The sequence below is a fragment of the Mustela lutreola genome, chromosome 8, assembly GCF_030435805.1.
Source record: "Mustela lutreola isolate mMusLut2 chromosome 8, mMusLut2.pri, whole genome shotgun sequence".
In the NCBI taxonomy this organism is placed as follows: Eukaryota; Metazoa; Chordata; class Mammalia; order Carnivora; family Mustelidae; genus Mustela; species Mustela lutreola.
Window position 1 is genome coordinate 16,123,929 of NC_081297.1, and position 25,404 is coordinate 16,149,332.

Below are 25,404 nucleotides of genomic sequence, written 5' to 3' on the forward strand. Positions count from 1 at the left end.
GTAAAACAAATGAAATATAGTAGGCTTTTCTTCACAGTAATATGGGAAAATAATTTTTCCTAGTTTGCTTAATTTGGATTGAACAATGTAAAATAATGTTAGAGGCTTCTACTGAGTAGTAATTTTATATCTATACAATTCATTTAATTTTCATATCTACACTAAAGTCAAAATCAGACTAGTTCTATGTTTTATCTTCTGATATGGGTATCTACTGGTACATGCTGATATCTTTGATATTTCAATATCTTTGATATTGATCAAAATAATGATGGTTGGCTTTACATAGAATCATTATAATCATTCCTTTTACATACCCACATTGCTTTATTATTATAGATATAGGCCAATACAATTCCTAAAATATCTTGCCCAGAAAAACATTATTACATTTAAGTTATAAATTAAATACATCTTTTATTGACTTCTAGCAAAATACTAAATGTGAATATTCAACCAACAATTGCCAAATATGGGGGAGACAGAAAATAGGAATTAGACCCACGTGTTTATTTTTGACATCTGCCAAACAAAAAATAAGACTTGTTCTGTGGTTTATTGAAGGGAATGACAACCAAATAACAAAAATTTGTTTTCATTATTTTTCATATCTTTAGAGGCCTGGCTTAAAAGAGCCTAATGTTCAACAGAAATATTCCTACTGATATCTCTTCCTCATTTTCCAAAAACCAAGGTGCCAGAAAAACCTGTGCTTCTGGCCTAAGACATCATGTGATTCTCCAAGTTCTCCAGCTTCTCGGTCATAGAACTCTAACTAACCCCAGCGAGCGTGGCTTCATTTTTGTGTAATACTGGACCTTCAGAGAATTCCTAATAAATCATCTTTAGAAGAACGATAGATCAATTAAAAAGTCTGCAGGGAAAAATCTCTACCCAAAGAGTGCCCTAGATCCCAAGCCTGAAATATCAAAGGACCAAAACTATATAAAAAACACCACTGTGTTTCCCTTTTGCTCCCACCTAAAGAACTAAATCAGAATAGCTATTGCTAATCAAATCGGAATACATTGCTAAGATGGAAAACAGAAAGTCTCTGTATACGAAGAAGTTGCTCTTACCTGCTGCATTTCCCCTTTCTGATTTACTTGATTACATTTTCTCAACAAAGCTACAAATCTATATGCCTTTGAAAAAGAATGGAAACTCAGAAAAAGTCTGCATTCCACACGTCATTATTGTCCTTTTTATAATATTGTTTCACCCAAACCACATTAGGTGAAATCCCTTTCAGTTTCGTAAAGGATATGGTAAGGCTTCTTCTAAGGAAGTCCGTTTTATTGTCACTGGAAAAAGGACAAGCCAAACCGCACACACCAAGTGACCACATACCGACTGCTGTCATGTAATCCCAGCGCTCGGTGAGGCACATGTTGAAGATGAGGTGATCAGATGTTTGCCCTTGGCCAATAAGTGAAATCTGCCTCTCCAAATTCTGGCAAACAGACGAAGTCCAGCCAACAAGAAACCAGAATACTACCAGAAGCATTACTGCCAGCATCCTCATGACCCGTCCACCAGTCATATATGGAATCCGCTGGGCTGTTCGCGAAAGAAACACCTTCAAAACCCTGGAAAAGCAAAATATCAACATGTGAAGCAAACTTAACCCTCAGAAAAACTCCGTAATACTTTATTTCACCTGGGTGAGATTTAAACCCACCAAAACCTACTTAATGCAGAGTTATAACATGAAAAAAGCCCACAAACAGTATTACTTATATTGTCACTTCATTTCATTCCAGTTTTTGTCTTCCAATAGCAAAACAAGTACCCTACATTAGATGCCAGGGAGTCAACAGATTTGTATAGGATGGAATTCTTTTGAGTGTGTCTTAATATTTTAAGGAACATGCTCAAGATCTTAAGATCCATAGACAAGATCTATAGGCAAGCTAGGGTTTCTGAGGAATCAAAAGGAACAGGGTTTCTGAGGAATCAAAAGCACTCCTGAAAATGAGTAGTTAGATTTCACAATATTATACTAAGTCAAAAACTTCCTTGAACCAGTTACTTTTTTACAGTAGGATGATATGAAAGGTATTTTCTGAAAATTATTCTGAATGACCTCCCTTCGTCATGAATTTAACACATTACCAAAAATCATAATGAAATAAATATGAAAACTATGGAAGAGGTATTTAAACTCTGGAGTAACTGAATTAAGATCACCATACTAAGGAAGAGGTTTGGGATGACCTATAAGAAATCAATTAAAATAAATTTTTTTCTGTGTATGTAATTCAAATGAATAGCCAGGGTTGAGAACTACTGGATTAAATGATATCTAAGAGCTGTGCCATCTTTCTTACTGTGTGGAGACAAAATCCAACCTTACTACAAAGGTCCTTCCTTTTGCCCTTTTCTATAATTTTATCTCCAGAGTGTTCTTAGCTGATTTAACTCCCCACTCTCATTCTGATTATTCTATGTCACAAAACTGAGTGGTTCCTGAGACTATCCATAATCAATTTCCAAAAGGCAAAATTAAATTTATTTTCCCAAACTTTCCATTTCCTCATCCATCTCATTCTTTCAAAAAATTTTTATGAAGTACTCCTATAAATTCCTCATAAAAATGATTATAAATCCAGAAATGAAGCCTACACACTTGAAATAGCCTAGATGTATTATACGATTTTTTCTCTTTCTACAGATCTTTGGTGAATCAACAAACAAGATCTAATGGTGAATCTACAGCTCTTCCTGAATCAACATAACACATCAAGCAAAGAAAGTTTTTTATTTATTTATTCATTTATTTATTTTTTTAGCAGATTGTTATTTATTCTTCTTTCCCCTATACTTTTAACTCCATGGTCCTTTAGCTAACACAGAGGATGAAGATATTTAATTCTAAATAAAATACTTACCCTTAACTTTCCTGAGGAACAATGTCAGAAAGATATTAGTATAAAATAAGAATATAGTAGATCTCTTTACTCTCCATTTAAGTAGTTCACCAGGTTAACGGTTATTCTCCATTCTACGTAAAACATATTGAGTTCTGTCCATGTCGTGCTAAATGCAAGCATTGGCAGCTAACTTGCTATCTCTGTCTAGTATGCCTCAAACACTTCTGCTCCAACCAGCTGAACTGCTACTGGTTAAGAATCAGTTGTCTTTGTCCCCAAATTGTGCCTACTATTATCACCTTATATAATTTAACTAAATTATAAATAAAATAACTACATATGACTGTGAAACAAAATGAGACTTATTTGTATCAAATCTATCTTGAATGCTTTGGAAAGACTGCATATAGGTGAATCATTAAATAAGCTGTTAACTTAGGGGAAAGTGAGGAAACTTTAATATAGTGGGGTGGTCAATAAACATAAAAATCCAGAAAGAATCTATACTCAGATTACTTTAAAAATCTTTAGGTTTACACTCTTATTTAAAGATTAACATTGTGAAAAGGAGATAATGCATTACAGTGATCTATGTTAGAAAGAGAACAATGCACTCCAAATACCAGACCCATATTCAAAGAAGGGGCTTTTTCTCAAAAATATTGGTAAATGAGGGGCACCTGGGCAGCTTGGTTGCTTAAGCATTGATTCCTAATTTTGACTCATGTCATGATCTCAGGGTCCTGGGATTGAGCCCCACGTGGGCTTCTCTGCTCATCACAAAGTCTGCTTGAGGATTTCTCTCCCTCTCCTTCTGCTCCTACCCCCACTCATGCACATGTGCTTGCTCTCTCTCTCCCTCTCTCTAAAATAATTTAAGAAAAAGTTAAAAAATATTGCTAAATAATTATTTGTGCATTTTAAATTATAGTCTCTTACACACTTCCTTAATGCTTTTCTGCTTTAAACAAGTGTATCAATTTATTGGCCAATGACTAATCTTATAAGAAGCCTTCTATTGTAATTAGCAAATCAAAAATTTCAGAGAACCCTCAGAAATAAGAGAAACTTTAAAACAAATTAGTGTTTTTGCTTGTGCCAATCTTATTGTCTGTAGGAGAGACTTGCAGCCACTATGTACACATCATTGTTTCTGGATATACCTGGATGAATTATAAATTTTGAATGACTAGGAACTCAAAAGAGGAAACGTGGCCCATTTTTATGGCTTTCTATGTTTTGGCTGGGCAGAAAAAAGAGAACTCTTCTAATTCTAGGTATAATTTGAATAACTGAAATGTAAGCGTAACAAATTAATATTTATATAGTGACAACCCTATGCTGGGTATCATGCTAGGCAACATGGGGGATAAGATATAGTTCCTGGAGCTTACAGTTTAACTAGAAATAAGTATGCAAATAACTGCCATATAAAACAGCATATAGTCTATGTCGTATGTACTTAGTAAGTATAGTAAGTTAATAGAATCGGTGGTATTTGATCTGGACTTTGATGGATGTCAACAGAAATAGGGGAAAGTGAAGAAGATACAAGGAGATATTCTAGCTGAAGGAAATCACATAAGAAAGTACAAAGCAGGAAATATTAGTTGCATTTTGCAAAGGAAATCTATACGATCCCAAGTTGGTAATCTTTCAGTCAATAAATCCCAATTCTAAATTATTAGAAATTTTCATGTGTTCCAGATGACCCTCTGGATATTTATTATATAGTCTGAGAATTCAAGATTGTCACAGATCCCATTATCTCATTTCCAGAGAGGAATAAACAAAGCAAAATCCCTCATGAGTCTCCCGTTACTGATTTTAACTGGTTTTTGAATCCTGGGAAACAGTCTAACTAACACAAGTCTGCACCTCAATGTTAGCATTTCAGGATATTAGTTTTGGTATAACGGAATAAGATGCATTTTTCTAGTGTTGCCTTAAAATAAAATGAAAATTCTACCATATCTTTAAGAAAAGAAGCTCTTGTTAGTTTATATGGGTTCATTCCTGAAAAACCAATTTCAAAAAAGGAAATCTTTAGATGTGCATTTGTATGAAATACAGCTGTAGGAAAAAAATACAATCATTGAATTTCTTAGATTACTTTTTCTACTATTTTTTTTTTCCATAGGTAAATCTTCAGGCTACCCATCTGTTCAGAAGGTCTCACTATTTCTGAAGGAAAACAGTAACATATACAAGAAGACTGTAAGAAATTTCTAGAATTTAATATGAAAAGGCATATTTAAACACTATACTAAGTTTTCATTATTAGTAATAGATAAATTCATAGAAATTGTGTTGAAACAATGGAAAGGACAACCCATGAACTGGCTGTCACTATATTATATGCTTCTACTTTTTCACTTTCCATACATTTCTGGCTTAAATGCATGAAACTCCACTGTCAGGACTTGTACTTAGGTATCAGTTACTGTCTTCAAGTACATAATTGATATTGTTACTCCTTATGTTAATTAATCTCTCTCTACCTTTCAGCATGGCTAAAGCACTTGGCTTACATTCTGTCATGTCCTCTTGATTTTCTTCCTCTTCCTCTGTTAGCAACTTTGTAGTCTCTAATGCAGATTTCTCTTCCCCAGGTTTCCCCTTAAATGGTAGCATTTCTCATGGATATCCAAAATGTAGCCATCTAGATCTATTTCTTGCTCTGCATATTGTACCCACGGAATTCCATCTACTCCCTTGTTTCAGTTATCTATGGACTGGAAAGTCCCAGATCTGGGTCTTAGTTTAGATCTCTCTCCTGAGCTCAAAATCTCTCTACTCAGTGACCTACTGGACATCAACAGGTCCCCAAATTAAATTATCCCTCTCCCTACTCCTTGTTCCTCTAGCCTTCTTTTCTCCTATGTTACCTGTCTCAGTGACTATTACCATTTAATTGATCAAAACAGAAACCTAGGAATATACTTTAATTTTTCTCCTTCACCTACATTCCAGACATGTAATGAGTGTTTAGAAATTTAATTTCTACCTCTTAAATATCTTTCAAATCTTTCTTTTTCTTTATCTTCACTGTCCCTATATAGTTCTTGGTCATCAACCTACTCCTACAGAAGCTTCATAATTATTGGTCTTGTCCACCTTCAATCCACACCATACACTGAAGCCACAGTGATCACTTCTGATCACATTGCTCCCTGATTATAGTCCTTCAGTGGCTCTTCACCCAAATCCTAGCTCCTTAATATGGTAAAAGGTCTTTAAATGTCTTTGAATATTGGTTCTCTCTTGCCTTGGCAGCCTCATCTCTCATCACTCTCCTTTTCCTACAAACCTGCAGGTCCCTGTGAACTATATGCTGGTGTCCTCTGTCTGAACCTTGCCCTCAGCTTTCCTCACTGCTCCTCCCTCCCATAATACCAACACCTAATTCACCTAATTCCTATCTATTTTTTCATGGCTCAGTTTAGATGTTGCTTGCTCTAGGTCAGTGGTTCCTAAACCTTTATCATCAACATCATTTGTAAACTTATTAGGAATGCAAATGCAACATCTACCTGCTCTCAGGCTCAATGTAATGTAGTAAACATAAATGAATAGGCAATTAAAATATAATGGTTTTGGGTAATGATATCAGCAAAAGTAGTAGAATAAAGAAGTCTATCCATGCATAAAAGCAATGAATAAAGTGGCAAAAGCTATTAGAATCAACTTTTTTTTTTTTTGGAACCCTGGAAAAGAATCAAAAGCATACAGAAACCAGAAGGATGCTTAACAAGAAGAAAACAGCTGAATCTGAGTAAAAGAGTTTTGTGACATTTTAACATACTGTTCTATCCAGTGTCCTATTTCCCATTCCCCAGGTCAGTGGTGAACTCAAAGACAACATCATGCATTTTCAGGACAAGTAAGTAGTACTAGGCAAACACAATGGATCTTATTCTTAAAAAACTGTGGTTGTTCATTTTGACTTTTCTGGAGGCTCCCTGAAAGACTAGTTCAAAGGGTCTGCCTTTTTTTATTATTTTTTTAAATTCCAATATAGTTAACATGCAGTGTTATATTACTTTCAGGTGTAAAATACAATGACTCAATAAGTCTATACATTAATCAGTTCTCATCATGACACGTATACTCTTTAATCCCAACATCTATTTCACCCATTCTCCCACCCACCTCCCCTCTGGTAACCATCAGTTTGTTTTCTAGAGTTAAGAGTCTATTTTTCATGGCGTATCTCTCTCTCTCTTTTTTTCCTTCGCACATTTATTTTGTTTCTTAAATTTCACATATGCATGAAATCATATGGTATTTATGTATCTGATTGACTTATTTTGCTTAGCATTATAGTCTCTAGCTCCATCCATGTTATTGCAAATAGTAAGATTTTATTCTTTTTATGGCTGAATAATATTCCATTGTGTGGTGTGTGTGTGTGTGTACACACACACACACACACACATATATATATATATTTAACATCTTCTATATCCATTCATCTATTGATGGACACTTGGGTTGCTTCCATAATTTGGCTATTGTAAAAAATACTGCAATATAGGGGTGCATGTATCCCTCTGAATTACTGTTTTTGTATTTTTTTGAGTAAGTACCCAATAGTGTGATTACTAGATCATAGGGTAGTTCTATTTTTAACTTTTTGAGGAAATTCCATACTGTTTTCCACAGTGGCTGTACCAGTCTGCATTCCCACCAATAGTGCAAGATGCAACATCCTCACCAACATTTGTTGTTTCTTGTATTTCTGATTTTATCCATTCTGACAGGTGTTGAGATGATATGTCATTGTAGTTTTGACTTGTGTTTCTAAGAGGCTGCTTTATTTCACTCAACTGGGAACATTCCTAAGGCTGGGATCCCTACTTGGGGGTCATCTGACTAAAACAGTTAAAGGCAAATGGATTGGTTGATGCCACTTGGAACAAGAGATAATGGTTAGGACAGAAAACAGACTAAACAGAAAGGAAGAAAGCCTAGGGAATGAGACCTGAGCAAAAAGGGTTTTGAAAAACTTCCATATATTCCCAGGTATCTGGAAAGCGGGAAAATACTCAGAAAAGACTTAATAAGACCTTAAACTTTCATATCTTGCTGACCCGAGACTCTGCATAAGCAGGAAATAAAGTCTAAGGCAAAGTTGTAAAGTGCCTGACTGAGTGTTGATGACGTGTCCCAACATACACATATACACACAAAATCCATGTACAAAAACTAAATTTTAAAAAGTTCTTATTTGTTCAAGGCTTTAAGGAAATCTCTGTTAAACCACTAGCTCATCAGTAAGTCAACAGAACAGAACAGAGACTTCAGTGGCTATATAAAGCAAAGATATAACAGAATTAGTTCAGAAAAGCCAGTAAACAAACCAACAGCAGCAACTATAACAAGGAACAACAATAAGTGCTGGGGAGGATGAAGAATCTGATTCCAGATTTATCACATTATAATATTCAAAATTTCCAGTCACCCCCCCCAAAAAATAAATAAATAAAAAAGAAAAGGAAAAGAAAAAAGAAACAGGGAAAGAAATAAGGGTGTGTGGCCCACATGAAAAAAATTAAATTAATGGAAACTGTCTCTCAGGAAGCTCAGGCATTATATTTACTAGACAAAGACTTTAACTCTATCAAATATGGTCAAAAAGCTAAAAAAAAAAAGGGGGGAGGATGCCTGGGTGGCTCAGTGGGTTAAAGCCTCTACCTTCGGCTCAGGTCATGATCCCAGAGTCCTGGGATGGAACCCTGAGTCAGGCTCTCTGCTCAGCGGGGAGCCTGCTTCCTCCTCTTTCTCTTAGCCTGCCTCTCTGCCTGCTTGTGATCTCTGCCTGTCAAATAAATAAATAAAATATTAAAAAAAAAAAGCTAAAAAAAAAACCATGCACAAAGAACTAAAGTAAAGAAAGAATGATGTTTAACAACAACAACAAAAGAATATCAATAAGTAGATAGGAATTATATAAAGGAATCAAATGGAAGTTTTGAACTTGAAAAATATAATAACTGAAATGAGTTGAAATAACTGAAATAAAAAATTCACTAGAAGGATTTACATGCAGACCCAACCATGCAGAAGAGTCAGTAAATTTGAATATAGGTCAATTGAGATTATATGGTATAAGGAATAGAAATAAAGATAAAATGAAGAATAATAAGAGACCTGTGGTACACTATTAAGAATATCAAGATTTGCAAAATGGGAGTTCCAGAAAGGAGAGAAAAAAGTCAATAGGAATATTTGAAGAAATAATGACTAAAACTTCCCAAATTTGACAACAGATTTAAATCTACATATTCAAGAAGCTCAAGTAATCAAAGTAAAACAAACTCAAAGAGACTCACATTAAGACACATTATAATCAAGCTCTTGAAAGCTAAGATCAAAAGAAAATCTTGAAAGCAACTGGGAAAAGTATCTGCTATATAAAAGGGATTCTTAGTAAGATTAAGACCTATTCTTTCATCAGAAACAGTGGAGGTCAGAGGGCACTGAGATAACATATTCAAGATGCTAAAAGGAAAAAAAAACTGTCAACAAAATTCTGTAACTGGCAAAACTCTTTCAATAATGAAGGAAAAATTAATTTGTTACCAAATAAATAAAATTGAGAGAGTTCATCATTAATAAATCTGGTCTACAAGAAATATTAAAGGAAGTTCTTCAGGCTGAAATGAAAGATACTAGACTGTAACTGAAATGTACATGAAATAATGAAGAATACAGGTAAAGATAATCACAGAAATAAATATAGAAGTCAGTATTAATATATTTTTGGTTTGTAACTGTTCTTTTTTCTTCTATAATTTAAAAGACAACTATATAAAGTAATAAGTATACATCTATGTTGATGGGCAAATAATGTTGAGATTATAATTTGTGATATAACATTGTAAAAGGGGGGACAGAATGATATATGGCAAAGTTTTTGTATTACTGAAACTAAGTTGGTATTAATTTAAATTGTAATCCCCAGGACAACCATTGAGAAAATAACCATATATAGTAAAAAATGAAAATGGAATAAAAATGAGGGATTAGAAAACATTGATTTATCATAAGAGCAGACAGTAATGAAGCAGTTGAGGAATAAAAATGATGAAAGATATATAAAAACAAGTACCAAAATGAAAGAAGTATGTCCTTCCTTATGAATAATTACATTAAATGTAAATTGGTTAAATTCTCCAACTAAAAGACAGAGATGGCAGAATAGATTTTTAACTAGATCCAGCAGTATATTGTCTACAAGAGATTCAGTTTGGATCCAAAGAAACAAATAGGTAAAACTGAAACAATGGAAAAAAATATCCCATGCAAATAGTGACCAAAGGGGAGCTAGTATGACTATGTTAATATCAGATAAAAAAATACTTTAAGACAAAATTTGTTAAAAGAGACAAAGAAAGACATAATTTTAAAACTGCCAATCCATCAAAATATTAATATTTGTAAATACATATGCACCAAACGTCAGGGCCTCAAAATGTATGAAGCAAATATTAATAGTATTGAAGAGAGAAACACAGTTGGTTCTACAATAGGAGTTGGAGATATCAACATTCTGATTTCAATAATAGATAGACTATCTAGACAGAGAATAAGAAAATCAAAGGCTTCAACACTATCATGAATCACATAGATCTAATAGACATATATAGAACACTCCACCCAACAACAGCAGATTACACATTTTTCTCAAGTGCACAGAGAACATTCTCCAGGATAGATAAAATCAAGCCACAAAAGAAGTCATAATAAATTGAAAAAGATTAAAATAAAACAAAGTATCTTCTCTGACCACAGTAGACTAGCATTAAAATTAGTAACAGAAGAAATCTAAAAAAATTAACAAATATGTGGAAATTAAATGGTACATTCATAAAAAACCAATGAGTTAAAGAAGAAATCACATAAAAAATTAGAAAACAATCTGAGATAAAAATGAAAACACAACATACCAAAGCTTATGAGTTTTAGCAAATGTGATGTTTAGAGGGAAATTTATAACTGCTAATGCCTGTATTCAAAAGGGAAGAAATGAAATTAATAAATTTCCACTGTAAGAAATTAGAAAATAAAAAGCAAACTAAATCCAAAGAAAGCTGAAGGAAGGAAATAATAAATATTAGAGTGGAATAAGATGAAATGAATAAAGAATAAGCAAACCACAGTTGGTTCTTTAAAAGGATAAAAAAAATTGACAAACTTTCAGTTACTCTGACAAGGAAAAGAGGGAAAGATTCATGTTACTAGAATCAGGAATGAAGGGAAGACATTACTAGCAACTTTACAGAATAAAAAGGACTATAAGAGAATACTATGAAAAACTGTATACCAAAAAAAACCTAGATAACATAAATGGAACGGACTGATTCCTAGAAACATACAAATTGTTTACACTGACTCAAGAAGGAGTAGGATATCTCCAAAGATCTATAATAAGCAAGGAGACTGAATCAGTAGTTGAAAACTTTCCAGTAAAAAAAAGATAAGGACCAGATGGCTTCACCAGTGAATTTTACCAAACATTTAAAGAAGAATTAACACCAATTATTCTCAAACTCTTCTAAAAATAGAAGAATAAATGCATTCTAAATTATTTTATGAAGCCAGCATTACTTTGACTGTAAAACCAGATAAAGACATCACAATAGGGGTGCCTGAGTGTTTCAGTTGGTTAAGTTTCCATCTCAATTTTGGCCCAGGTCATGATCTCAGGATTGGGACTTAAGACTCTGCACTGAGAGTGGATCCTGTTTGGGATTCTCTCTCTCCCTCTCCCTCTGCCCTCCACCCCACGCTTTTATTTCTTTATACCAGTGATCCCAAAATGAAATTAAGTAAACAATTCCATTTACTAAGGCATGGAAATGAGTAAAATATCTAGGGGTAAATTTAACCAAGGAGGTAAAACATGCGTATGCTGAAATCTATAGAATATCACTGAAAGAAATTAAAGGAGACCTAAAGAAATGGAAAAACATGCTGTGTTCACGGATCAGAGGATACAATATTGGTAAAATGGCAATACTTCCTAAATTGATCTCCTATTCAAGTCAATACGGAGATCGCAATGTATTCTCTATTAAAATTCCAAATGAGGGGCCCCTGTGTGGCTCAGTCGATTAAGCACCTGCCTATGGTTCAGGTCATGATCTCAGAGTCCTGGGATTGAGTCCTGCATGAGGCTCCGTGCTCAGCAGGAAATCTGATTCTCCCTCTCCTGCTGATCCTCCTCTCAGCTTGTGCTATTTCTCTCTGTCTCAAATAGATAAATAAAATATTTTAAAAAATCTAACTGACTTATTTTCAGAAGTGGACAAACTGATACTAAAATTCATACGAAATTGCAAAGCACTTCAAATAGTCAATCTAGGGGGAAAAAAAAGTGGGAAGACTCACACTTTCTGATTTCAAATGCTGCTATAAATCTATACCAAATAAAACAGTATGACATTAGCATAAGGAGATATATGTGTGTGTATGTGTGTATAGATATCCACATACATATATATGTATGTATCTATATTTATCTCTCTCTCTCTCTCTCTCTCTATATATATATATATATATATCTCAATAGAATAAAACTGATCATCCAGAAATGAACATTTATTTACATCCACGGTCAACTGATTTTTGACAATGTTGTCAAGACTATTCAATGAGGATGGTCCTGGGTTGCCTGGGTAGCTCTGTTGTTTAAGTGTTTGACTCTTACTTTCAGCTCAAGTCATGATCTCGGAATCTTGAGATCAGGCTCTATGCTGAGTGTGGAGCCTGCTTGGGATTCTCTCTCTCTCTCTCCCCCTGTTCCTCCCCCACCATTCACACACACACACTCCTTCTCTCAAAATAAAGAAAAAAATAAAAAGGAACAGTCTTTTAAAGATGATCCTGAAACAAGTGGATATCCACATGCAAAAGAATAAATGCAGACCTTTAATTTATATGATCTATAAGAATTAATTCCAAAGAAATCCAAGACCCAAATATAAGAGGTAATGTTATGAAATTCTTGGAAAAAAACAGGGGTAAAATTTTTGATCTGGGGTTAGGCAATAGTTTCTTAAATATGATATAAAAAGCACATGTAACAAAAGAAAAAAATTAATTGAACTTCATCAAGATAAAATTTTTTTTGTATATCAAGAAAATGCTTGTGCTCCAAAGATGTTTAATTTTGAAAAGATAAAGATTAAATCTTGCAAAGAAAGATTTAAATACAGGTACTATTGCTCCTTCTCCATTGTTCTCTCACCCCCAACTTACTACAGAAAGATATTTCAAACAATAGACAGATGACGAATCATTGTGAAGATGAAGAAGAAGTCAGATTATCAAAAGTTATTAAAACTACATGCTTGTTCCTTTTCTTACATCTAGAGTAAATATAATTTCTATGACCATTGTCTTCCAAGTAGAAGTATATAAAAAGGTTCTGTCCTTTCATTTCAATTACTTAGCACTGATTAATGGGTAGAAATACTTTTTTTTATACTTTTTTAAAAGATTTATTTATTCATTTTAGAGAGAGAGTGAGGGAGAGTGAGTGAGAGCATATGAGGGGAGGGGAGGACAGAGGGAGAAGGAGAGAGAGAATCCTCAAGCAGACTCCTGCTGAGTGTAGAGCCTGGCGGGGCTCCATCCCAGGACTCTGGGATCATGACCTGAGCTGAAATCAAGAGTCAGCTGCTTAACTAACTGAACCACCCAGGCAGGCCGGCAGAAATAATTTTAAGTTAAAATTTCATTCCAGGTTTCAATGTCTTTAAAAGTTGATGTTTTACTATTTAATATGATATTTTGGTATTTAAAAACATGACTTTAGACAAACTATAAAAACATTTATTACAGATGGTTGCCTAATAGCATCATTACTTAAATGAGCAATTATATTATAACCTCAAAAGGGAAACATAACGCTAATGGTTCTATAGTTAGAAAATTTTTTAATGATACCATTTTAAGGTTACTATTTAAATTTTGATCTGTTCTTACTTCTAACTCAAGATTTAGTTTTGATGCCTGAAAAAACAAAACAAAACCCTTTCCCTCTGAAATAGGTTAATCACAGAATAAGTATTTCCCAGGCATACCCTAAGGCAAAGTTGTTTGAATCTCTTTTCTCTTCAGTCATGATGTTAAAATTGGGATATGGTAGAAATAAAAGAAAACTTGTTTCTCTTTCTAAGGTTTTAATAATTTTATAAGATCTAATACTCCAGTCTTTCAGTCTCTTTAGCATACATTTAAAGATAAAGAATTGTACCAGACTATATGGGGGTCACCATAAGATAACAAAAAATTTGTGAATATATAGTTACTCTTTTCTATGTGTGATAACTTATAAGAAAACAAAATTCTCAATGAATAGCTGCACATTAACTTATTTAACCTATATTAGCTGTTACTTTCATATAAAAGAAATGCTAAACAGTATAAATGAAAGTAAATATAAAAAAGAACTCTAAAATTACTGTTGCATTCACCTTCACCTTAACCTACAATAAAATACACAAACTATATTAATTAGCAAGTAGAAGGTGCCACCACAAAAGAAGTTCAGGAGATATGCTGTGTGAGTATGTAATAATCACTCTGTTTATCGACTGGTAATATTTTTAACTTTTTAGATGGCAGTTAGTTATCCTTGAAATAGAAGAACTTTTAATTATTGTCAATGAAGGTTTTGGAAATTAAATATAAAGTATTATTGTGATTGCTCTTTGGTTCTCATGCTGTTTAACTATTTCCACTTTGTCTCACTGCTAGATTTAAATCTCTTTGACTAAACTTTGCAGGTCCCAAAGTCCCTGCTACATCAACTTGCCTATTATGGATCGTAAAGTCTCATCTATTTTTACATGCAATTTGATTCCACCATTAAAACTATATGATCAAAGTAAAAAAAAAAATAGAAAACGATAAACAAATAAAAAGAAAGAAATGAATACTACCTAAAATAGCATTATCTATACATAAACACTGTTAGAATTTTGATGAATGTTATTCTCTAGTATTTTTTCTAATGTATATAAAATATTTTATAATATTAAGATTACAATATATAATTTATATGATTTTTAAAATATAATATGGAATTCTGAGCATTGTCATATAACATTCTATATCTGTAAATAGCATGTTATATGATAGCACATAATTATTTTTAAAAAGACTTTATTTATTTATTTGAGGGAGAGAATGAGAGAGAGACAGAGACAAAGCATGGTGGGGGAGTGTGAGAAGGAGAAGCAGACTCCCTGCTGAGGGAGTTCAGGTTTTTTTTTTTTTAATTACTTAGTAATATGCCTTTGTATGAATTATTGTAACTTGTGTATCCATTTTTCTGTTGCTGGACATTGGGTTGGTTCAAATTTGAGGCCATTTATAAAGAAAGCCATTGTGATCATTCTTGCACAAGTGTGTATGGGTATGTTATTATTTATCTTGGATAAATATCCAGGAATAGAATTGCTTGATCATATAGTAAATGTATATTTAACTGTGTATGATAATTCCAAACAGTTTCCCAAGTGGCTAAGCCAGTTTTCATTTTCACTAACAATGTATGAGTGTCCCATCTGTTCCACATTCTCACTAACACTTGTGGTGTTAATCTTTTTAACTGTATGCAGTCTAGTAATTATAAAATGGTATCTCACTGGGATTTTAATTTTAATTTCTCTAATGATGAATAATATTTAGCATATTTTAATGTGTTATTGGCGATTTGTGTGTCTTCTTTTATGAAGTGTCTGTTCAATTCTTTCTTTTTTTTTATATTGTTTGATTTTTCATAATTTGTAGAACTTTTCATAATTTGTAGAAGTTTATATATTATGGATAAGGTCCTCTGAAAGATATTTTTCTCCCAGTCTGTAACTTACCTTTTTTACCTAATTTTAAAAAATAATTGAGGTAAAATTGACAAATAACATTATATTACTTTCAGGTATATAACATAATGATCCAATATTGGTATATTATGAAATGGATCAATACAGTAAGTCTAGTTAACATCTGTTGCTGTACATAGTTACAAATATTTTTGTTATAATGGAGACTTTTATGATCTTCTTTCTCAACAACTTTCAAATATACAATATAGTATTATTACACATAGTCACCATGCTGTACATTATATTCCCATTACTTAGTTATTTTATATCATTTGACTCCTTTCACCCATTTGCTCATCCTCCACACCCACCCTCTGGCAACTACCAGTCTGTTCTCCATATCTATGAGCTTGGTTTTTTTGTTTTGCTTGTTTTTTAGATTCCACATATAAGTGAGATCATACCGTTTTGGTGTTTCTCTCTCTGACTTACTTCACTTAACATAATACCCTCTAGGTCCATTCATGTCTCAATGTCAATATTTCATTCTTTTTTATGGCTGAATAGTATTCTACTCTGTGTGTGTGTGTGTGTGTGTGTGTGTGTGTGTGTATATATAAATATATCTATATCTTTTTTATCCATTCATTCATCAATGGACATTTAGGTTGTTTCCATATCTTGGCTATTATAAATAATGATGCAATGAGCATGGGGTACATATATTTTTTCAAGTTTTCATTCTGTTTTCTTCAGATAAATATCCAGAAGTGGAATTGCTGGACCATATGTAGTTCTATTTTTAATGTTTTGAGGAACCTCCACACTGTTTTCCATAATGACTACACCAATTTACATTCCCAACAGTGTAAGAGGGTTCCCTTTTTTCCATATCCTTGTCAATACTTGTTATTTTTTGTTCTTCTGATAATAGCCATTCTAACAGGTGTGAGATATCTCATTGTGATTGATTCGAATTTCACTGATGATTAGTGATGCTGAGCATCTTTTCATGTACCTGTTGACCATCTGAATGTCTTCTTTAGAAATATGTCTATTCTACCTATTTTAAAATTAGATTTTTTTTGTTACTGAGTTTTATGAGTTCTTTTTATATTTTGGGTATTAACTCCTTACCATATATATGAATTGAATATTTTCTCCCATTTCCTATGTTCCTTTTCATTTGTTGGTGGTTTCCTTGGCTGAGCATAAGTTTTTTGTTTTGATGTATTCCCACTTGTTTACTTTTGCTTTTGTTATCTTTGCTTTTAGAATCAGATTCAAAATCATTGTCAAGACTGATATCAAGGAGCTTACTGCCTATGTTTTGTTCTAAGAGTTGCATGGTTTTAGGTTTACATTCAAGTCTTTAATCCATTTTGAGTTAATTTTTGTGTATAGTGTAATATACTACTCCAGTTTCACTCTTACGCACGTGGCTGTCTGGTCTTCCCCCAGCACACTTTATTAAAGAGACTATTCTTTCCCCATTGTATATTCTTGCTTTCCTTTGTTGTAAATTAATTCACCATATTCGAGTGAGTTTATTTTTTTTGGACAGTCTTCTCTTTCACTGATCTGGGTTGTTGTTGTTTTTTTAAGTAGGCTCCACATGGAGCCCAATGCATGGCCTGAACTTATACCTGATATCAAGACCTGAGCTGAGACCAAGAGTTGGATGCTCAATATACTGAGCCACCCAGTGTCCCTCTGTGTCTTCTATGCCAATGCCATACTATTTTGATGGCTACAACTCTGTAACACCATTTGAAATCAAGGAGCATGATGGCTCCAGCTTTGTTCTTTCTATTTGTTTGTGTCTTCTTCAATTTCTTTCATCCATGTGCTATAGCTTTCAATGTACACCTTTCTTGGTTACATTTATCTCTAGGTATTTTATTCTTTTTGATGCAATTTTAAATAGAATTGTTTTCTTAATTTCTTTTTATGATAGTTTTTTATTAGTGTATAAGAACACAATAGATTTTTGTATTTGGTCTTATATCCTGCAACTCTACTGAATTAATTTATATTCGTTCTAACAGATTTTTGGTAGTGTCTTTAGGATTTTCTGTATGTATTATGTCATCTTTAAGTGGTGACAGCTTTATTTCTTCCTTTCCAGTTTGGATATCTTTTATTTCTTCTTTTTTTTCTTTTTCTTCTTCTTTTTTTTCCCCCTAATTGTTGTAGTTAGGACTTGAAATACTATGTTGAATAAAAGTGGTAAAAGCGGGCATCCTTGGGGCACCTGGGTCGCTCAGTTGGTTAAGCATCTGCCTTCAGCTCAGGTCATGATCTCAGGGTCCTGGGATTGAGCCTTGTGTTGGACTCCCTGCTCAGTGGGTAGCCTGCTTCTCCCTCTCCCTCTGCCTGCTGCTCCCCCTGCTTGTGCTCTCTCTCTGTCAAATAAATAAATAAGATCTTAAAGGAAAAAAAAAGTAAGCATCCCTGTCTTGTTCCTGATCTTAGAGAAAAAGCTTTCAGCTTTTCACCATTGAGTATGATGCTAGCTGTGGCCTTGAGATCATGTATGGACTTTATTATGTTTAGGTACATTCCATCTATACCTACTTAATGTTTAGAGTTTTTATTATAAATGGGTGGTGAATTTGTCAAGTGCTGCTTCTGCACTAATTGAGATGATGCGATTTTTGCCTTCATTCTGTCAGTTTATTTTTTATTGGAGCATAGTTGACACACAACGTTACATTACTTTCAGGTGTACAACATAGTAATTGGAGAATTTCATACATCATGCTGTGATCCCTACCAGTGTAGCTACCATCTGTCCCTATACAATGCTATTATAATATCATTGGTATATTCCCTATGCTGTATCTTTTATCCCTGTAACTTATTCATTTGGAACTGGAAGCCTATATCTCCTACTACCCTTCACTCATTTTCCTTATCCTCTTAACCTCATTATTTACCTTTCTTTTTTTTTATTCTCTTTTTTTTTAAGATTTTATTTATTTATTTGACAGACAGAGATCACCAGTAGGCACAGAGGCAGACAGAGAGAGAGAGAGAGAGAGGAAGGGAAGCAGGCTCCCTGCTGAGCAGTGAGTCGGATGCTGGGTTTGATCCCAGGGTTTCAAGAGCATGACCTAAGCTGAAGGCAGAGGCTTTAACTCACTGAGCAACCCAGGCACCCCCCTTTCTTGATCATATTTTTTGATGTACAAAAGTTTTTCATTTTGATAAAGTCCAATTTATCTCTTTTTTGTGTGTGTGTGCTTTGGGTTTTTCTCCAAGATTATGAATATTTGTATTTTCTTCTAAGAGTTTTATAGTTTTAGGTCTTTGATCCATTAGGAATTAATTTTTGTGTATGGTGTAGAGTTAGAAGTCCAACCTCATTCTTTTGCCTAGAGAAACCTGGTATTGATCTGTGTGTCTCTTCCAATGCCAGTATCACACTGTCTTGATTGCTGCAGTTTTGAAATAAGTTTTAAAATCAGAAAGTGTGAATCTTTCTAATTTATTCTTCTTTTTTAAGATTGTTTTGGCTATTCTGGTCCCTTGCATTTCTATACGAATTTTAGAACCAGCTTGTCAATTTCTAAAAAAAAAAAAAAAAGTCAGCTGGGATTATATTAGGAATTAGGCTGATTCAATTTAGGAAATAGAGCAATCTGAAAATACTAAGTTTTCCAAACCATGAATAAGAGATCTTTCCATTTATCTAGGTCTTCTTAAATTTCATTCCATGAGTGTTTTGCAGTCTTTAGGGAACCTTTCTAGTGGTTCTATTGTTAAACTTATTCTTACATATTCTATTTTTATGCTACTGTAAATGAAAATACCCCCTTAATTTGAACCTCTGTTTGTTGCCAGTGTGTAAAATACAACTGATTTTTGCATAATGATCTTGTATATTGCACCACTGCTAAACCTTATTACATCTGATAGTTTTTTGGTGGGTTCCTTAGAATTTTCTTCATAGAAGATCATGTCATCTGCAAATAGTTTTACTTCTTTCTTCCATTTGGATACCTTTCATTTCTTTTTCGAGCTTAATTGCTGAGGTGAGAATTTCCAGGACAACATAGAATAGAAGTAGCAAGAGTGAACATTCTTATCTTGTTCCTCATCTTAGGGGGAAAGACTTCAGTCCTTCATCATTAAGCAGGATGTCAGCTGCAGATTTTTAACAAATAACTTTTATCAGTATGAGGAAGTTCACTTCCGTTCCCAGTATGCTGAGTGTTTTTATCATGAGAGTGCGTTGGATTTTTGTCAAATGCTTTTTTGGCATATGTTGAGATGATCATGTGTTTTTATCTTTTATTACGTTAATATACTCTATTACATTGATTGTTTTTTATATTCATGGGCTAAATCCCACCTGGTCATGATGTATAATTCTTTTTGCTGCTGGATTCTGTCTGGATTGAGATTTTTATGTCTAAATTCATAAGAGATATTGGTCCGGAGTTTTGTTTTCTTGTAATATATTTATCTATTTTTGTTATCAGGGTACTATTGACCTCTTACAATGAATAGGAAATGATCTCTTATCTGTTTTTCAGAATGGTTTGCAAAGAATTAGTTTTAATTCTTCTTTTTTTCCCCCCAAAGATTTTATTTATTTATTTGACAGAGGGAGAAATCACAAGTAGACAGAGAGGCAGGCAGAGAGAGAGAAAGGGGGAAACAGGCTCCCTGCTGAGCAGAGAGCCCGATATGGGGCTTGATCCCAGGACCCTGAGATCATGATCTGAGCTGAAGGCAGAGGCTTAACCCTCTGAGCCACCCAGGCACCCCTTAATTCTTCTTTAAATCATGGTATAATTCATCAATGAAACCATCCAGTACAGGGGTGTGTATGTGTGGTGGTGGTGGTGGTGCGGCGGGGGCGATTTTTAACTACAAATTCAATGTTTTCATTTGTTTCAGATCTATTAGATTTTCGATTTATTCTTGTCTTGGTTTTGGTACTTTGCATCTATCTAGGAATTTCTAGAATAGTTGTGCTTCCAGTATTAAGTTCCTTATTAGTTCAAGTCCAGCTTTTTGGACTGGACACATGTGAATTCTGTGTGGTGAGAAAGATGGGAACTAGGAGCCAGGTGAGCCAATGGCATGTTAGAAGGTATTATGCAGGTAATGCTATTTAAAATCACAAGCTTAACAACAGTCAAGTTTAAAGGAAAGTAGTCTAAATACACAAACTAAAAGGCAGAGATTGTCAGATTAGACTTAAAGAGGCAAGGCCTAACTATAAACTTCCTACAAGAAATGCATTTTAAATCTAAAACAAAATGTTTAAAGTTAGAAAAATGGTAAAAAAAAAAAAAAGATATCACATGCTAACATTAATCAAAAGAAATCAGAAGTGGTTATATTCATATCAGTTAAGTAAATTTCAGAGCAAAGAATATTATCAGGAAAAATGAAGGTCATTTCACAAAGAAGTCAATCCTTTATCATTATGAACAGGACATGAATAGGACATGAGTCCATGTCCTATAAACAGGACCTAACAACTCCAAATGTTTATGTATTAGAACAGAACTTCAAAATATATGAAGCAAAAGCTGACAGAACTGTGAGGAGAAACAGGCAAATATGTAATTTCTAGCTACTCTCTCAACAGAACAAGTAGGGATAAATTAAAAGGATATAAAAAAAACTTGAACAAAATTATTGAACAACCACAAAACCACAGAAGGCTAGTGCCCATGGAACACTTACCAAGATAGATTATATTCTGGACCATAAAATGAGTCTCAATAAACTTAAGAGAATTCAAGTCATACAGGGTATGTGCTCTAACCACAACAGAATTAAATTAGAAATCAAAACCAAAGATTTATGGAAAATCCCTCCAGTATTTGCATACTAAATAGCACTTCTAAATAATCTGTGGGCTAAAGAGTAACTCAAATTGGAAATTATTTTGAACTGGATGAAAACGTAAACACAACTCAGGTGTTCTGGATTGGACGCATGTAAACTCTAGGTGACAGGAAGCAGAGCAACCAGAGGTCAGCGGGGGGAACCAATGGTGCGACAGAAAGGACACTGGTGCGTCCATCCAATAATGCAAGGCAAGCCCCTGCCTCTGGGCCCTGACAACAGCAGCGGGGGGACAGTGGTAAAGGGCTTTCAGAAGCAGACTGTCTCCTTGGTTTCCTCCTTTCCTTCCTTCTTTCCAACCAACCTTCCATCCATCCATCCATCCATCCATCTACCCTTTCTTTCTGTTTAAGTTAATATATTTATTACAGCAGGTCTCCAGTCAAAAATACAGACAGCTTCGCAAATCTGCATGTCATCTCTGCGCAGGGCCATGCTAGCCTTTCCTGTGTTGCTCCCATTCTAGCACATGAGCTGCTGAGGCGAGCACTCACTGTGGCCTTCAAAGCCTGGTGGTCCTTCTTTTTGCTGGGCCAATGAATTAATCTCATCTCCCACTTATTCTCTTATATCTACTTCACACGAGGAAAAGAAACATTTCTACTTGAGGGCATACAGGAACTGTTAGTTTCTAATGAAGAACATTAGGATAAAGTATCAACTATAGTCTCAGAAGTACTAATTCTGAATTACTGGATGCTTTTTTAATTTATAATTTTAAAGTGGATTCACATACACACATACACACACAATTGTATGCACACATATACAAGTAAAAACCATACAATCCAGGCAATAAAAAAATCCCATGTTTCTGATGTGCCACACAGCCCCTAAAGTATACATATTAATTCAAACCTATTTCCAGAAATCTTGACATAAAATGTTGATACTTTGACTAGAAATCAGAGCATGTATATATATAACAAAAACAAAAAGAGAAGTGTAATATTGAAAAGTTTTGATGTAGATGTTATAAAATAAAATGCATTTCAAACTTATGTGTCACAAAACAATCAAATAGGACATCTGATGTGAGACAAAATAAGTAAAACTTTAAGTCACTTCAGTTTTCTGAGTGAAATACATTCCCATGATATTCCTAATATTTAATATATTCTGAAAAGTAGAACAATATAAAGTGAATTTTGCTTTTATTTCTAATTGTATTAAAAAGTTACTCATTGATGTTTTAAAAGTCCTGTATGACTATAGACCTCTAGTTAATAAAAAGACATCTTTTATCAATATGCTTATATTTCTCAAATCTTTTACTTCCTATAAGCAGATTATATTGAACATATTAATTCATAAATGAAGCTGTTCAGGCCAGCAACACTTCATTAGCTTATGAAAGTGACAGGAACATACCAACATAATTAGCAATACTTAGGGTCATTCAGCTGGGGTCCCACAGGAAGTTAGATGAGGCAGTGTGATGTCATTAGAAGGGGCAGGGTGGGGAGGAATGAGCAGAGGGAACTGTCTTATTCTCTAGTTAGTCAGAGATTTTATAATCAAAGAGAAATTCCTTGGAGTTTAGGAGATTCTGTTTCCGTGGTTTCTGGGAAGCCATCCATAAGGACTAGCTGTATGTAAAGTCCCACCGGGCTCAGACTACGGCAGCCCTGGACGGGTGAGGAGTCTGCCAACAACGGGAAGATGAGTACAGGGAGGAAAAGTGACAGGTCACAATTTGCTTATTTCTCAGGTTTCAGGGGCCTCTCTTCTAGGTCTTTCCAAGTGTTTGAGTGATCAGAATGACAGAAATGTCGTGCCTGCAAAACTAACGCGTGAACTACACACTTTCTGAAAGTTCATAGAATCAGGATAGCACACAGACAGTTCTCTGCATTAGCACGAGTCATTATGGTGTGTTTCATGATGCTTCCTGAATTAATGAAATTATGAGGTAAATTTCTATTGTTAAGAGCCAAATGACTTTTAATCTTTCCTGTTTCATTGACGATAATTTAAAATTATAAAAATATCTCCAGGGAAATTGTTTAAATCTTAAAATCACCAAGCCTAGATTGGCACTTAATGAACTAAGAAACTGGAAAAGAGAAAGTCAAATTATTTACAAATCTCAATCCTTCCCCAAATCTCTTAAAATGCCAGTATTAGAGATAGTTCCAAAACATGAATTTGAAACCTTTGTTTTCTATATTGTCACCCCAAGCATGTCATTTACCCATAAGGCATCTAGTTTTTTCTAGCATATGAAAGGTATATAAGGTAAGGCTCTGATATTTTGTAGTTTATCTCTGAAGCTAAGTAACTTTCTTTGCCTTTGAAACTTACTTAGCTACCTATTGACAAAGGTTGTCCCCTTAATCCAACTTTAGCCAGACTCCTCTGAGCCTTCTCCTTGACTGGGTCCAACCTTTGGATGTCCCTTGTCTTTGCATTGCCCAGTTGTAGCAAGAATTGTACTAAGTCTGCTTAGTGCGAATCTCTCACCCTATTTATTATCTGAGACCACCTTGGCCTGCCTTTTGCAAGACTCCGGTCAAGTTGGTTTAACCAGAAATTCCCCTTTGCCTCTGATACTTTCTCTTGGTAGTTTTTAATCCATTGAACCACACCCTGCTTCTTAACTGCAAATCTCCACATTTCCTTTATGTATTTTTTAAAATTTCTTTCTTTATTTATTTGACAGAGAAAGAGATCACAAGAAGGCAGGGAGGCAGGCAGAGAGAGAGAGGAGGAAGCAGGATCCCTGCTGAGCAGAGACCACCAACACAGGGCTCAATCCCAGGACACTGGGATCATGACCCAAGCCAAAGGCAGAGGCTTTGACCCATTGAGCCACCCAGGAGCCCCTCCTTTATGTATTCTGAGTTGAACCCAATCTCTCTCCCTGGCTGTAAAACCCCTCTTGTTGTACCCTTGAATAAAGTTTGTCTTACCATTCTTTGACAAGTGTCAGAATAATTTTTTTTTTTCATTAACAATGTCCAAATAGTATCCTGACAGGGAAAGAGAGCTTCTTCAGGAGTTTATGAAGGAGTCTCTCTTCTCTGGAACAATATGGTTCTTAAGAAACGTCACTGTGAGTAATTCTTCACTTGATTGTATTCTACACCCAGACTGGCAGCCAGAAAAGATGATCAACCACAGTGAGCTTAGCAGAAAGGAGCCCCTGAGATCCCTATCATGACCAGCATCTACATGGCAAACTCTTCCCATTTCCTAGTCAAAATGTAATGTCCATGGCTACATGATCAAAGCACATGTTCTTGGTAAATTATTTTGGCTGAGGTGGGCAACTGTCTAAAACCATTATGAAACTGTTCCATGTTCAAACCCCTATGGGCCATGATTTGGGACGTTATACATTGTTCATCCGTGAGCGGGGGTAAATGCAAGATTTTTAGAAGAATCTTGTGCACGCCCATAGGCATTTTGCTCAGCCACCTAAGCACAAAGGTTGTTATTATTTATTTGTTTGTTTATTTATTTTTGGCTTTCATAAATGAAGGCTAACTAACACCTTGCTAAAGCAGACGGTTCTGAAGCTAGTAGTCTAATTTGCTTGAGTCTCTATCTCAAATTGCCTACCAGGCAGCGGTTATTGTAAGTTAAAAAAGAAGGCAGCCTTCATTTTGTTACAGATTCTTAGCTTCTCTAGACAGTCTTAACTTGCTTTTCTTTCATTCTTCCAAAAATTTAAGGTACCTTACTGTATTTTATGTAACCTTATATAGAATACATAAAGTAAATAAATATAGGTAACTTCCAGTCACTTTTTAAAATTTACAAGGAAACAACCAAAAAAATAAAACTAAAAAAAAAAAAAAAAACCTACAAAACTTTCC

General features: G+C 34.3%; 1 protein-coding gene and 1 non-coding gene across 2 annotated transcripts in view; both read right to left on the reverse strand.

Moving 5' to 3' along the window:
* Positions 1-25,404, reverse strand: part of GPR158 (G protein-coupled receptor 158) — a 429,043-nt gene that overhangs the window by 38,875 nt on the left and 364,764 nt on the right. Inside the window, exon 7 of the mRNA XM_059183899.1 lies at positions 1,351-1,589. Coding sequence (XP_059039882.1) covers positions 1,351-1,589 — 239 coding nt within the window. The remainder of the gene's footprint in view (positions 1-1,350; positions 1,590-25,404) is intronic.
* On the reverse strand, positions 21,968-22,073 carry LOC131840053 (U6 spliceosomal RNA). Its single transcript, XR_009357165.1, has one exon. It is a non-coding gene; the product is annotated as a U6 spliceosomal RNA (small nuclear RNA).